The following is a 15254-nucleotide window of genomic DNA, read 5'->3' as shown; positions in this document are numbered from 1 at the left end:
TCCTAGAAGGCATATAATTTCATCTATAAATATTTCCTTATGTATCACTGAAAGTTAAGGACATTTTAAACAATCCTATTATAATATCATGTTTTAAAAAACACTTAACATCAAATACCCATTCAGTGTTCAAATTTTCAATTGTCTCATAAATTCCTGTTTTTGATTTTGATTGAATTAAGATCTAAGAGAAGTCTACATGTAGTAATTAGTTGATATATTTTAAGTCTCATTCAATCTAAAGTTCTTCCCTCAGGACACCTGGGTGGCTCAGTTGGTTAAGCATCTGGCTTCAGCTCGGGTCATTATCTCAGGGTCCTGGGATCGAGTCCCACATCAGGTTCCTTGCTCAGTGGGGAGTCTGCTTCTCCCTCTGCCTGCTGCTCCCTGACAGATAAAATCTTTTAAAAATAAATAAAGTTCTTACCTCTACTTTTCCCTGTGTAATTTTTTTTTTTTTTAATTTGAGAGAGAGAGAGAGAGAGAAATGATGAGAGAGAGCACGAGGTGGGGGGCAGGGAGAGGGAGAAGCAGGCTCCCCGCTGAGCAGTGAGCCTGATGCAGGGCTTGGTCCCCGGACCACGGGATCATGATCTGAGCCCAAGGCAGACGCTTAACGACTGAGCCACCCAGGTGCCCCTTCCCTGTGTAATTTATTTGAAGAAATGAGGTTTTTCTGTAGAAGTCTCTACAGCCTGAATTTTTAGAATATATGCCCCAGTGCAGTTTAATTTGTTCCTCTATCGTCTGTATTTTTTTACAGATTAACAACTTGGAACTTGGATCCACAGAGGATCCATTTTATTTGTGTTTCGGGGGCCATCCTAGTTTATAGACAGCACTGCAATCTTCTATAAGACATGGGGGGGGGGGCGTGCAGAGTGCCTAGGTGGCTAAGGTGGTTAAGCGACCAACTCTTCTTCTTTTTTTTTTTTTTTTAAAGATTTTATTTATTTATTTGACACTGAGAGAGACAGCTAGAGAGGGAACACAAGCAGGGGGAGTTGGGGAGGGAGAAGCAGACTCCCCACTGAGCAGGGAGCCTGATGCAGGGCTCAATCCCAGTACCCTGGGATCATGACCTGAGCTGCAGGCAGACGCTTAACGACTCAGCCACCCAGGTGCCCCAAGCGACCAACTCTTGATTTTGGCTCCGGTTATGATCTCATCAGGGTTGTGAGACTGAGCCCTGTGTTGGGCTCCGGGCTCGGAGCTGGGCTGGGTGTGGAGCCTGTTTAAGATTCTCTCTCTCTCGTCTTCTGCCCCTCCCTCCCTCTAAAAAAAAAAAAGACATGAGATAGCACATGGTTGTTTCTCTTATATATACATTTTGAAAAACTGGTCCATTATCATATTGACCTGCCATTTCAAAGATATTTACAACTAAGTGTGGAAACAGTTTCTCTATTTCTCATTTATTTTTTTTAAAGATTTACTTATTTTACAGAGAGAGAGAGTGTGGTGAGGGGGGAAAGGGGAAAGAGAGAGAGAATCTCCAGCAAACTCCCCACTGAGCATGGAGCCCAATGTGGGGCTTGATCCCATGACTCCGAGATCATGACCTGAGCCAAAAATCAAGAGTTGGATGCTCAACCACCTGAGCTACCCAGGCACCCCTTATTTTATTTTTTTAAAGATTTTTTTAATTTTTAAGTAATGTCTGTGCACAATGTGAGACTCAAACTTACTACCCTGAGATCAAGAGTTGCATGCTCCATGGACTGAGCCAGTCAGGCACTCCTGTCTCTCTTTTTTTTTTTTTAAATATTTTATTTATTTGACAGAGAGAGACACAGCGAGAGAGGGAACACAAGCAGGGGGAATGGGAGAGGGAGAAGCAGGCTTCCCACGAAGCAGGGAGCCCGATGTGGGGCTCGATCCCAGGATGCTGGGATCATGACCTGAGCCGAAGGCAGATGCTTAACGATTGAGGCACCCAGGCGCGCACTCCTCTCTCTCATTTAAAGTGACTGCTCACCTCAAAGTCCCTGAGCTTAAGAATGATTACATTTTAAAATGCAAATACGCTTTTTTGGGAACATTATTTATTTGAGAGAGAGTACGAGGAGGAGCAGGAGGAGAGAGACAAGCAGGCTCCATGTTTAACTGACTGAGCCACCCAGGCGCTTCTGCAAATATGCTTTTTTTGTAGAAATTTCCAGGAGGAGCAATTTCCAGCGTGGAGAAAATTAAAACACTTGAAAGGTCCATAACAAAACTAAAATAGGAAATAAAAACTAAGAACCCAATTTTTACTCCACAAACTTCGGAAAACTAAGTCACTCCTACGACAAACGTCTGCATCTGCTGGACAACCAGTCATTTAAATTCTTAAAAATAGGTCCCATTAACAAAAGCAATTTCTTACTCTGTCTTGTAAACTTACTTTTTGACAACTCATCGTACCAACCAATATCATCAGAACTTTAAACTTGTTTTGTTACTTAGCCATATTTTGAATTAATGAGATGTATAATTTTAAAGACTACTATTTCATTTTGTGTTAAAAGATTCAGAAATTACTATAGGTTATTATTGTATGATGAGCCGTTATTTTAAATGTCAGTTGATACTTTAATGGTAAAGTTCTGACTGTTATGCTCCATACACATAAATCTATTAAATAGAATGCCATTAAAAAAAATTAAAAGTCTTAGGGCACCTGGGTGGTTCAGTCATTTAAGTGGCTGCCTTCGGCTCAGGTCATGATCTTGGGGTCCTGGGATCGAGCCCCACGTCAGGCTCCCTGCTCAGCGGGAAGCCTGCTTCTCCCTCTCCCTCTGCCTGCCTGCCTACTTGTGATCTCTGTCAAATAAATAAATAAAATCTTAAAAAAAAAAATTAAGGGCACCTGGGTGGCTCAGTCGTTAAGCATCTGCCTTCGGCTCAGGTCATGATCCCAGGGTTCTGGGATTGAGCCCTGCATCAGGCTTCCTGCTCGGCGGGAAGCCTGCTTCTCTCTTTCCCACTCCCCCTGCTTGTGTTCCCTCTCTCGCTGTGTCTCTGTCAAATAAATAAAATCTTAAAAAAAAAAATTAAAAGTCTTTAAGGAAAAAAATCCTTAATTTTATTTCTATAGTTTTAAAGATGGAAAAAAGATAGCCAAGAAATGGCAAATTATTTTTTTTGGTTGAAACATAAAACTATTAATACCTCCATATTCTCATTTTTCTATGAACTAATTCTTCTTTAAGTAATGTTAGATAAATAAACATGAAAAAGATAAAGAAGGTAAATATAGATTCTATTTTTCAAGAAGTTTATAGTAATTCCTGACTTTGTCTCCCAGTGAACACTCTGGAACTGATTTAAAATCTATACACTTTATATTCATTATTCCTTTAGGACTTTTGACTGCATTCCCAAACTCCAATTCTGAGAAAAAAGTACAAGACTTTGTTTTTTTAAGTCTTTTAAGGGCAGACTTATATTATCATTTATTAGAAGATACAGTGTAGATTTTAAGTTGAAATTCTGGTATTCTTAGATGTTTAATGAAGACCTGAAAAAGAAATCATTTTTTTTCATCTGTAGTTTGAAAATAAACTCTAAAATATGGTAAAATTGATATAAATATCTAAAGGGAATTGTTTTTGCCAGGACCTGACAGCTATCAGAGGTATAAAACACAGAAATTATCTCTAGGGCTTTTATATCTAGCAGGTAGCTCTTATATACTAAGAGAGTATACAATGAGAAGGACCTATCACTAAGCCTTGACTGTTAAGTCTCTTGCAGGTTACCTATAAATAGGTATGCAGCACAGCATGAAGCAGATCTATAATCTTGATTCCACTATTTACTGCATATATGTTCTTGAGTTGGTTTTTGTAACTTCTCTATGCCTTTATCTGTCAAATAAGGAAAATGTAACCAGCTCACTGTATTATTCTAAGATAAATGAGATAATATATACAATTTCTATCACAGTGCCTGGCATATAGAAATGATTCTTTTGATACAATTCCTGAGAAATGACAATCACCCAATTTTTTCCAGTTCTTCATATACTAAATGATTACTTTGTATCAAACATTTTGCTAGGTATATTTGTGAACCAGGAAGAAAGGCAGTACCACACTCACATAATAATACCACTCATATAATAATAAAGGCCAAACAGAAGTTACAGGTTAATATTTTGAACTACTGTGGTATATATGATACTGCATTTACCTGTAAAATAAGGATATAAGCCAATAAATGTATTTGTACAAGAAGCAGATTTGAATAATCAACATGTTTGGCTAGAAACTATTAAGACTAAAAAAATATGAAGTTCTCAATGGAGACCATTTACAACTTTCACCTCTTAAAACATGCATCTTGAGTACTTTAGCAGCGGCAATATAAAGTTTGTAGGGCTAATTTTAAAATAAAGACAAGTTTATGTTAACAATCATAGTAAACTAGTAATCTAAGGTCATATTTGAACCCAATAAAGGCAAAACCTACACTCTAAACTTTAGAAAATCAATTATACCTTGATAGTTCAGTATTAAACTTTTGTTTGGGCACAGCGAAGAATGAAACAGCGAAACAGAATGCGTACAGTAGATCATCAATGTAGAAGGAAACCCTAGAGTAGAATCAAGACCAATCTTTGTGACTCATTCTCTTCCACACGGTGGAACTAGGGACTTTTTTCCCCAGAGGAGAAAAGAAAGCAAGACATTAAAAAGTAGGTTTTTAAAAAAATTTACTTTATTTACCGTATTATGATGAATACAATAGTTAAGACTGAACTCCCTAAACCTCCTAGAAATAAGGTACTAAATAAATGCCATATCATTCATTCATTCGGGTATTACTTTCCCAGCACTGTCCTAGCCACAAACAGTAAAATGTTTTGGTTTAAAGCACATACCTTCATAGGTTTCAGGAGGTAATAAAATCAGTAATTCATAAAGCCTTTGCCTATAAACTACTGATGGTGTTTTCAAAGTGCTTCCATATGTTTTTAGCACTGAAGAAAGCCTTAAAATAAAAGAAACAGTATATCTTAAATGTGTAAGTTATATAGGTTGACATATAAAACAGCTATACGTATTATTAGCAAACATTAGTGCTCCTTTATGTTTCTTTTTTTGCATTTAAAAAAATACTGTGATGATAAGTTATAAGAGGTATTATATGTGTCATACATGGAAATTATTCTATGTTTCCTATCATACTCCATACAACAAAACTATATATTCAACTTAGATCTCTAAGGCCATCAGTGTTTTGTCTAAAAACAAACTCTTACTAAATTCCACAATTTACAACTTGGCATTTGTAAAACAAACAAAAAAAAGTCTATTATTTGGAAAAGGAATCATATGGAAGGAAACAAACAGGAAACATAAATATGCAGGTAAAATCCAAGTTTTGGTTTGAAACTTGATCTGAAATACCATCACCAAATAGGAAAAAAAAGCATCAAAATATGCAAAGATCATAAAACAAATTCTCTTTTATTCTTTTTTAATTTTTAAAAAGATTTTATTTATTCATTTGACAGAGAGAGAAAGCGAGCATGAGCAGGGGGAGGGGCAGAGGAAAAAGCAGACTCCCCGCTGAGCAGGGAACCTCATGTGGGTCTCAATCCCTGGGATCATGACCTGAGCTGAAGGCAGATGCCTAACTGACTGAACTACCCAGGTACCCCCAAATTCATTTTTAATAAAGCATAAGTCAAGCCAATGTTTCCCTAAAAGTTTCAATCACAAAATCTTTTCTTTCTTTCACTTTCATGTACTTTTTAATCTTCTGTTCATTACCACTACTGGTACAAAGGCATCATTTTACTGATGTTCACTTGTCTAACAAATATTAAAGGAGTACTGCTCTTTGCAAGGTACCATGTTATCAAATGGAATATGGTCTCCATCGTTTTAGCAACACAGAAATACAATGGAATTACTTCAGTGTGCCAGTGGAATAAATCCACTAAATTGTCACAGCATGAGGTTTCCAGGTACTCTAAGAAATTCTGGCAGTTTTTATTCATTTATATTTTCTGGGAAACTAATACTATTTCTAGTTTCTAGAAGAAATGAGTTAATTTTTTTTTTAAAGATTTTATTTATTTGACAGAGAGAGACACAGCGAGAGAGGGAACACAAGCAGGGGGAAGTTGGAGAGGGAGAAGCAGGCCTCCCATGGAGCAGGGAGCCCGATGTGGGGCTTGATCCCAGGACCCTGAGATCATGACCCGAGCCGAAGGCAGAAGCTTAACGACTGAGCCACCCAGGTGCCCCAGAAATGAGTTAATTTTTGAGTTGTCACTGTATTTTTTATTTATTTTTTAATATTTTATTATTATTATTTTTTAAAGATTTTATTTATTTATTTGAGAGAGAGAGTGAGCACGAGAGGGGGGAGCGGGAGAGGGAGAAGCAGACTCCCTGCCGAGCAGGGAGCCCGATGCGGGACTCGATCCCGGGACTCCAGGATCATGACCTGAGCTGAAGGCAGTCGCCCAACCAACTGAGCCACCCAGGTGCCCGTGTCACTGTATTTTTTAAAAGTTGGTACCAGTTTATATCATTCAGTACAGTTAACAACATAAAGAAAACATTTCTAAAACCTAGGTAGAATTTTTTTAGTTATGGAAGAATAAATCCACTACATTTTTCTATTTTTCCAAAACCAGATAAGAAAATTACAGATGAGGGGCGCCTGGGTGGCTCAGTTGGTTAAGCGACTGCCTTCAGCTCGGGTCATGATCCTGGAGTCCCGGGATCGAGTCCCACATCAGGCTCCCTGCTCAGCAAGGAGTCTGCTTCTCCCTCTGACCCTCCCCTCCCTCTCATGCTCTCTGTCTCTCATTCTCTCTCTCGCAAATAAATAAAAAAAAGAAAATTACAGATGACATATAAAAACAATTTCAATCATATTAACAAGATGTTAAGAAGTTATGAATTATATTTTTAAAAATTCCACAATATTTACCTGGTTTAATACAACAAAATTTAGTTCAGAGGGGTATGTGTGCATGTATTTTTTTTTTTTACAAAAAGTAAGATTTTATTCAAAACAAATAAGAATTTAAGAAAGCATTGCTAGTGGTTTCTGCTTCTATTAGGAGGGTGCATCAGAGTCTCTGAAGGCCCTTCAGCTACAAATATACTTAGGGGCGCCTGGGTGGCTCAGTCGTTAAGCGTCTGCCTTCAGCTCAGGTCATGATCCCAGGGTCCTGGGATCGAGCCCCGCATCGGGCTCCCTGCTCTGCGGGAAGCCTGCTTCTCCCTCTCCCACTCCCCCTGCTGTGTTCCTGCTCTCACTATCTCTCTCTCTGTCAAATAAATAAATAAAATCTTTAAAATATATATATATACTTAAATCCTAGATAAAAGATAATTTACATTGCCAGGCTTGCAGAAAGGGACCTTTCCTAGGCTATACCTCCATGCCCCTCCAACAAACAAACATAAAAAGCATGAAACAAAATATGAGCTAAAATCAGAGTGGGAACACTAATACCAATACCAACACAAGAATGTGTACTGAGCTTATGGGTGGATAAAATAAAAATCTCTCTTTTTCTTAAAAGATTTTATTTATTTGACAGAGAGAGACACAGTGAGAGGAAACACAAGCAGGGGGAATAGGAGACATGGAAGACAAAATGAAAAGATGTAAAATTTGTCTATTTGGAACCCCAAAAGTTTAAAAAGAATGGAAAATGACAATATTTGAATAGGTAGCAGCCACTTTTTTAGAATTACTAAAAGACACAAACCAACAAAATACATAACAAGTTGGATAGAGAAATCAACAAATTGCTGGTTTAGAGCAGACACTGTAAAATTCCAACTATACACAGTTTATGAGATAAAACTAAAAACACAGTGCCGTGAAAAAAGACATATCACCATATTAATAATCCATAAATTAGACTTCAATCAAAAAGCATTATGAAGGATAGAGAATTATCTGTATACTGTATAAATATAAAAGATTCAATTCACCAGGAGGATATAATTCTATAATCCTATGTACCCAATTAAATGGTCTCAAAATATGAAAAAGCAAAAATTAATACAACCATAGAAAAAAATTATAAACCCACCATCACAGTGGAAGAGTTGAACACATCACTCTCAATTACTGATAGCTTAAGTAGATAAAAAATTAGTGAAGATAGATGGAACAAAGAACTTTTAACAAAATACATTTGTTATAGAGTAAGTCTTGACAAATTTAAAAGGACAGGTAATAGGGGTTCCTGGCTGGCTCAGTCAGTAGAGCATGCAACTCTTCATCTTGGAGTTGTGAGTTTGAGCCCCATGTTGGGTGTAGAGATTGCTTAAATAAATAAACTTAAAAAAAAAAATGAAAGTATAGGTAATATACAAATCATATTCATTAAATACAATTCAATTAAGTTGAAAATCACTAACAAAACTATAAACTAAAAACTATTCTATACATAATTTATAAACATACTTCTAAACAACTCAAAGAAATTATAGTAAGATTTAAAATACTTAAAACTGAAAAAATGAAAACAATACATATTAATACTTTAAGGATTCAGTAACTGGAACCTTAGTAGGAAATTTGTAGCCTTAGCCTCTATTAGGAGAATTAAAAGAAATACAGTGAGCTTAGCATTCAAACTAAGGGGTTAGAAAAAGATAAGCATTTAAGAGAGCAGACAGGAATAATAAACAATAAGGAAAAAAATTCAACATAAACTAAGTCATTCTTTGTATAGATTAATAAAATAGATACACTACTCAAGAGATGGATCAGGAAAAACAAAAGGGAAGGCATAATGAAAACTTAATGGGAATGGAGGAGACATTATAGATATAGCAGAGATTAAGAAGGTAACACCATGAAGAACTTTATTCCAAAAAATTTGAAGATAAAGATGCATTGGGAAAATCATTAGAAAAAATCTAATTAATAAACAAGCAAAACAAACCCCTAAAATCAGACCCTGAATAGTCAGAACAATTAAGGAAATGGAATATGTAGTTAAAAAAAAAATTCCCACAACAAAAATACCAGGTCCAGTCTATTTTTCAGAATTCTGAAGTTTTTTTTAAGATTTTATTTATTTGAGAGAGAGAGAGAGAGGCAGAGACAGAGAGCATGAGTCGGGGGGAGGGATAGAGGGAGAAGGAGACCCCCCCCCACTGAGCAGGGAGCCCGATGTCGGACTCGATTCCAGGACCTTGAGATCATGACCTGAGCTGAAGGCAGATGCTTAACCATCTAGCCACCCAGGTGCCACTGAAGAAAGATTGCTTTAAACCAAAAGGCAGAAAGTACTACCCAAAAAGTAAAGGATTGATAAATTTGATATTTAAGTTAGGAATGTCTGTTAAATTCAGAAAACTATTTTACCTAAAAATAGGTAAAGACATGCACGAATAGGGAATTCCTAGAAGGGGAAATATTGAGGAATAATAAATATATAAAATGACAATCAGGAATCAGTATATAAATTAAAATCATGATGAGATACCAATTATACCTACTGGATAGGCTAGGAATGATGTCTGAGTGTTAGTGAAGAAGTGGCTCAAAGGGTACTCACATATAGTATTGACAGAAACATACAAGAATTTGGATATTTCAATGACAGAAGTACGTAAGTTGCTAAATACACACCCAATTAAATACTATATAGCAACCAAAACAAATGAACAAACTTATTCATAGATGAAGTTTACAAACATAATGATGAGTAAAAAAGTAAGTTTCAGAAACAATATACCATTTGCCTGATCAAAACCAAGACTAAACAATGCACTCTTTAGGGAAACATATATATGTGATGCACTTTTTAAAGATGCAAGGGATCACTACATCCAAAGGGGCACGTGCACCCCAACGTTTATAGCAGCAATGTCCACAACAGCCAAACTATGGAAAGAGCCTAGATGTCCATCAACAGATGAATGGATAAAGAAGATGTGGTATATATATATACAATGGAATATTATGCAGCCATCAAAAACCTGAAATCTTGCCATTTGCAATGACATGGACGGAACTAGAGGGTACTATGTTAAGTGAAATACGTCAATCAGAAAAAGACAATTATCATATGATCTCACTGATATGAGGAATTTGAGAAACAAGGCAGAGGATCATAGGGGAAGGGAGGGAAAAATGCAACAAGATGAAACCAGAGGGGGAGACAAACCATAAGAGACTCTTAATCTGAGGAAACAAACTAAGGGTTGCTGGAGTGGTGGGGGTGGGAGGGATGGGGTGGCTGGGTGATGGACACTGGGGAGGGTATGTGCTATGGGGAGCGCTGTGAATTGTGTAAGACTGATGAATCACAGACCTGTACCCCTGAAACAAAAAAAAAATGCAAGGGAATGACAACCATAAAAATCAGGATACTGATCACCTCTAGAGTAAAGCAGAAAGAATGGTATTAGACAGGAACTCACAGATAACTTCAATAGTATCATTAATGTTCTTGTTAAGGGTAGCTAAACCTGGCTCACTGCCTGTTCTTGTAAATCAAGTTTTACTGGAACATAGCCACATTCACTCATTTACAGATTATATATGATTACTTTTGAGCTACAACAGAGCTGAGTAGATGCAACAGAGACTGTACGGCCTGCGAAGCCTATGATGTTCACAATCTGGCCCTTTACAGCAAATATCTGCTAACCCCTGCTCTAGTTGTGTTGGATTCAAAGGTGTTCATTTCATTATGCTTTATAAGCCATATCTTAGATTTATTTTTCTGTAATACACTAAATTTTATATCATTAAATATTTTAAAACTATACATTAATTTGGAAATTACAAGTGCTCATGACATATACTGGATTTTCTCTATGTTTTCTTATCACATAAGTCAAATTTATGAAAAATAAAAACAACAAAAAACTAAAATTGTTAACAAGCATCTGGTTCTTATGAACACAGAATAGCACTAACAAACCAATAAAACGCATACCTGAAAAGGTAACAGGCTTAATATTTAATTTCTTGGTTAAATCTGACTGTTTGGAAGATACAATATCCACCAAGTAACTTTCCTTCCCTTTTAATATGTATTTTTCTTTCAAGTTCCTAGCCTAAAAAAAAAAAATCATATAACTAAATGTTTGCCTTCGACTACAAAAGGAATATCATTCACCAACCATAGAAACTTGGCCTTATGAATGTACTAAACAGATATTACATGATCAGAGGATAAGATTGCTATTAAAAATTTTTATCAAATCTAAATAGCAGATCCTTACTGAGTTAGCAAATCCACAGCACAAGGAAGTGGTGGAAGAAGACGCTGAATTACTTCCTCAGTAAGGAGATCACCACAGTGGGAAACAAAACTCTTGATAGCTGAAAAATAGAACAGACTTCTTTACTTGGCAGAATGTAATGAACCATGAAAAAAAGCATTCATTAATGGTACAGCATTTGTATTTCTATTAGAGGAATAAAGAAATGTGCTAAAAACAAAAAAAAATCTTGAAACTCTCTCATAAAAAGGAAGCTAATATCTTTTACCTCTAATCAAGGTAAAACAACAGTTTCTAGAATCACTAAAAATGCCCAACAAGCAAGTTAACAAAATGCTGCTTTTCTGGCTTTTACTCAACCCCTGAGCTCAGAAGTAGAAAAAATTACCTTAGAACCTTAAGTTTGCCAGTTCTACATGAATTCTGCAGAACTATGATGACATTTTTTTTAGCCAGCATTGTTCGGTTCTTACAGATGTTACCTGAATCGTGTAAGTTTTTATAAGGAATTATTTAATATGTAGTTTTAATATTTTAAAGTTAGACTGAATTTCAAGATTTTAAAATTGTTTTATTAAGAGTAAAAATGCCATGAATAAACAAATAAAACCAAAATCAATGTTTCCATGTCTTTCCAGAAATACCACTTCCTTAGTTCAAATATTCATGGTAGATACTATTTTTTAATGGTTCATATACTATAGAAGGGTACAACTTTCATATATAAAAAACTAAATGGAAACCATACTTAATCAATGCTAATTAAATCCAAGCCTAATATTTCTAAAAAAAGAACTTGAATGCCTACTGAAGACAAAGCAATCTTGGAGGTTCTCAACTAGATTACATCTAAGAAAACATGCATTTTCCTAAGGATCAGAATTCTAAAAAATCTGGTTTATCACGTATCTGTTCTAATCACTAATTAATTATGTTCAATTTCAAAAATCACTGTAAGTAAATATTTTCACCAATAAAGATATAAATATGGGAAAGTTAAAGAGTGAGGGAAAAAGTGAAAGGAAAGGGAGAAAAAAGACTAAACTTTACCTACCACAGAGTGCACCAGCTCGTCCTTCCAAGGTTACCTGCCATGTAAATGAATCTCCCCGGCTTTTTTCTGTTTCCAGATCTTTAGGAGACACTGGAAAGACACACTTCCACAACAGCAGAACTCGAGCAAGGTGATGACTGACAACCGCAGGACCTGTAATTTATTCAACTTGTCAATTATTAAAGAACCCAAAATGTTACTCTTTAAAACTCAGGAAGTTGATAGCAACTTGTTCCAGGTCAAAAATCAGATGTGATACATCTGACTGGAATTTTTTTTTTTAAGAGCTCAGCCTCATCTCCATGGTATTCCTTTTTTTTTTTAAGATTTATTTATTTACTCAGGACCCTGAGATCATAACCTGAGCCAAAACCAAGAGTCAGATGCTTAACTGACTGAGCCACCCAGGTGCCCTAAAACATTAATTTAAAATTTTAATCTTTTTATGTTGATTATGAATATACAATAAAATATGATATACTAATCTTTTTTAAAAAAAGATTTTATTTATTTGAGAGAGAGAGAAACAGCATGAGAGGGGAGAGGGCCAGAGGGAGAAGCAGGCTCCCCACTGAGCCGGGAGCCTGATGTGGGACTCAATCCCAGGACTCCAGGATCATGACCTGAGCTGAAGGCAGTCGCTTAACCAACTGAGCCACTCAGGCACCCACTAATCTTTTTTTTAAAAAAGACTTTATTTATTTGAGAGAGAGGAAGGGAGAGCTCCTGCATGTGCAGGGGGAGGGGCAAAGGGAGAGGGAGAAAGAGACTCTCCTCTGAGTGGGGAGCCTGCTGTAGGACTCAATCCCAGGGCCCTGAAATCATGACCTGAGCCAAAGTCAGATGCTTAACCCACTGAGCCACCCAGGTGCCCCTAATCTCTTTCTTTAAAAGAGAAGGGATTTCTTGTAGTCTTCTGATAGAATTACTTTTTTCTGAAAAATTTTATTATTTGAAATACTGCATTTATTAAGTAGTTTATTTTCTCCTTTAATTAACCAAGATCATCAATATGGCAGGCATGAAACACCCAGCCAAAAGCAAATAAAGGCTTGGCCATATTATTCCTTCCCATCACTTTGTGAAATGACAACGTATGCCAGGGTCCAAATTTGAAACCATTAAAAAATGTAAAAACTCTTCTTAGCTCAGAGGCTGTATAAAAGAATTGGCAAGCCAAATTTGGTCCATAGGCTGAACCCTGACATAGTCCAATAAACCTCTTTAATCATCCCAAGAACATTATTTAAAGTGGTTCTTCATTTGTGATTAATTTAAGCTCCTTTTAAATCAAATTACTTCAGAGGTGTCAAAATGATTTACTGGTTAAATCCAGCCAATTTTATATCTTGGCAATAAATGATATTATAAAATAGATTTAAAATATAACTTTAATAAAGCAATAAAATTGGGTCTCAAAGTTATAGGATATAAACACAATAGTCATGACCATAAAATAATTACTGATTTTTAATAAATATAATTTAGTGAGCCCTATTCCCTTCAACTGCCTTATTGATATTACCAATTCTCAAAACAATTACAGAATTGGAGTCACAGGCTATGGTATGTTCTCCTGCCTACCCTTCATTGTGGAAATTTTTTTTTCTGAAGATGGATGTGAATGATTTTTGGAAAAGTCAGAGTCATTCAGAGTTAAACCTGAAAGGTAATCAAATTGGCCTATCCTACCTAAGGCTCATAAATTGTTTTGTTTTGTTTTGTTTTAAGATTTTATTTATTTATTTGATAGAGAGAGCATAAATAGGCAGAGTGGCAGGCAGAGGGAGAGGGAGAAGCAGGTTCCTCACTGAGCAAGGAGCCCGATGCGGGACTTAATCCCAGGATCCTGGGATCATGACCTGAGCCAAATGCAGACACTTAACCGACTGAGCCATCCAGGTGTCCCTCATAAATTGGTTTTGAAAAGAATCTCAAATAAGGAGATCTGAAAACATTTTGAGGAATGGAGTAAGTATATGGCTTCCTAAGGTAACTGCTAGAAGAAAAATGTTTGTGTGGATAAATTCTGGTACAAATTAAAAATTAGTCTCCTCAAATCATACATTACAGTATTTTACATTCAGAAAACACAGAGTACTGCATAGTCATGTAAACCTTCCACAGACTATTATTACCTAATGTCATCAGAGCTGCAATCAACAACCATCCAGCTTGTGTGCGCTGAGCTGAAAGACGACTGTTTTGTACAGCTGAGCAGAGCAAATCCTCCGCTAATGTCATAATAATCTATTTACATACAGAAGAATAAGGTAAAGAAGCATATCAATTTATAGGTTACTGGACAAAAGACAGCAACTAATAATCTCTTGAAAAAATGAACCCTTACATATAACGAATGTAAGTGATAAAGGACTCTCATTCATGTAGACTACACCACAGGACAACATCATAGAGAAAACTATAAAAAATTAAATTTAGGTTAAATACTGGCATATTAGGTTCTATACAGAAACCGTGTAATTCTTTGCAGAGCACATATTATGCCACTGTACAACTGTTCAAGTGAAGGTGCGTAGAATTTGAATTTACTTTTAGTTTTAAGCATTTATCTTAAATCTGTAATTACCAGAGAAAGTTTCCTTATAGGAATCTCCCTTTTTAAAAATTTGCATACCATTTTGATACCTGAGTGTCTGATAATCTTTCTAGAGGCAGTATACTAGAGATTAAAAGTACTTAAAATAGTCTCATATTGAAGTGAATTTCAGAGTGGGATTCATAAAAGTATTATATTTTAAGTCTACAAAATAGGCAAAACAAAAGAGGAAAAACCAGATTATTTCATACGTTATGGATAACGCATGCTTATACAGTAGAGAGGCCAAGAGGCATCTATTATGTCTGAGAAAACATCTGTTACCAAACACCTCTAGAAAAGCAGCAAGTATTTTAAGTTGGCATATAAATTTTCTAAACAGTTTTAAAACAACCAACCAACTTATTACTAACTTAGGACTACTTGA

The 15254-nt window shown here is 36.0% G+C and overlaps 1 protein-coding gene across 11 annotated transcripts in view; it reads right to left on the bottom strand.

Moving 5' to 3' along the window:
• The window catches only part of HEATR5A (HEAT repeat containing 5A), a 111671-nt gene that overhangs the window by 59221 nt on the left and 37196 nt on the right, over window positions 1-15254 (bottom strand). For 8 of the 11 annotated variants that reach the window (XR_004677255.1, XM_034993822.1, XM_034993818.1 and 5 more), the window contains 5 exons: window positions 14406-14517; window positions 12268-12420; window positions 11214-11313; window positions 4868-4977; window positions 4484-4579 (listed from right to left, as the gene is read on the bottom strand). Coding sequence is in view for 10 of the 11 variants with exons in the window: in XM_034993822.1 (XP_034849713.1) it covers window positions 4484-4579; window positions 4868-4977; window positions 11214-11313; window positions 12268-12420; window positions 14406-14517 (571 nt within the window). In the remaining variant the exon portion in view is untranslated. The remainder of the gene's footprint in view (window positions 1-4483; window positions 4580-4867; window positions 4978-11213; window positions 11314-12267; window positions 12421-14405; window positions 14518-15254) is intronic. The other 3 variants (XM_034993824.1, XM_034993826.1, XM_034993828.1) reach the window with 1 other exon arrangement.

This window comes from Mirounga leonina, unplaced genomic scaffold, assembly GCF_011800145.1.
Source record: "Mirounga leonina isolate KUSES-001 unplaced genomic scaffold, KU_Mleo_1.0 Mir_91, whole genome shotgun sequence".
In the NCBI taxonomy this organism is placed as follows: domain Eukaryota; kingdom Metazoa; phylum Chordata; class Mammalia; order Carnivora; family Phocidae; genus Mirounga; species Mirounga leonina.
This window is presented reverse-complemented; position numbering and strand designations above follow the sequence as displayed.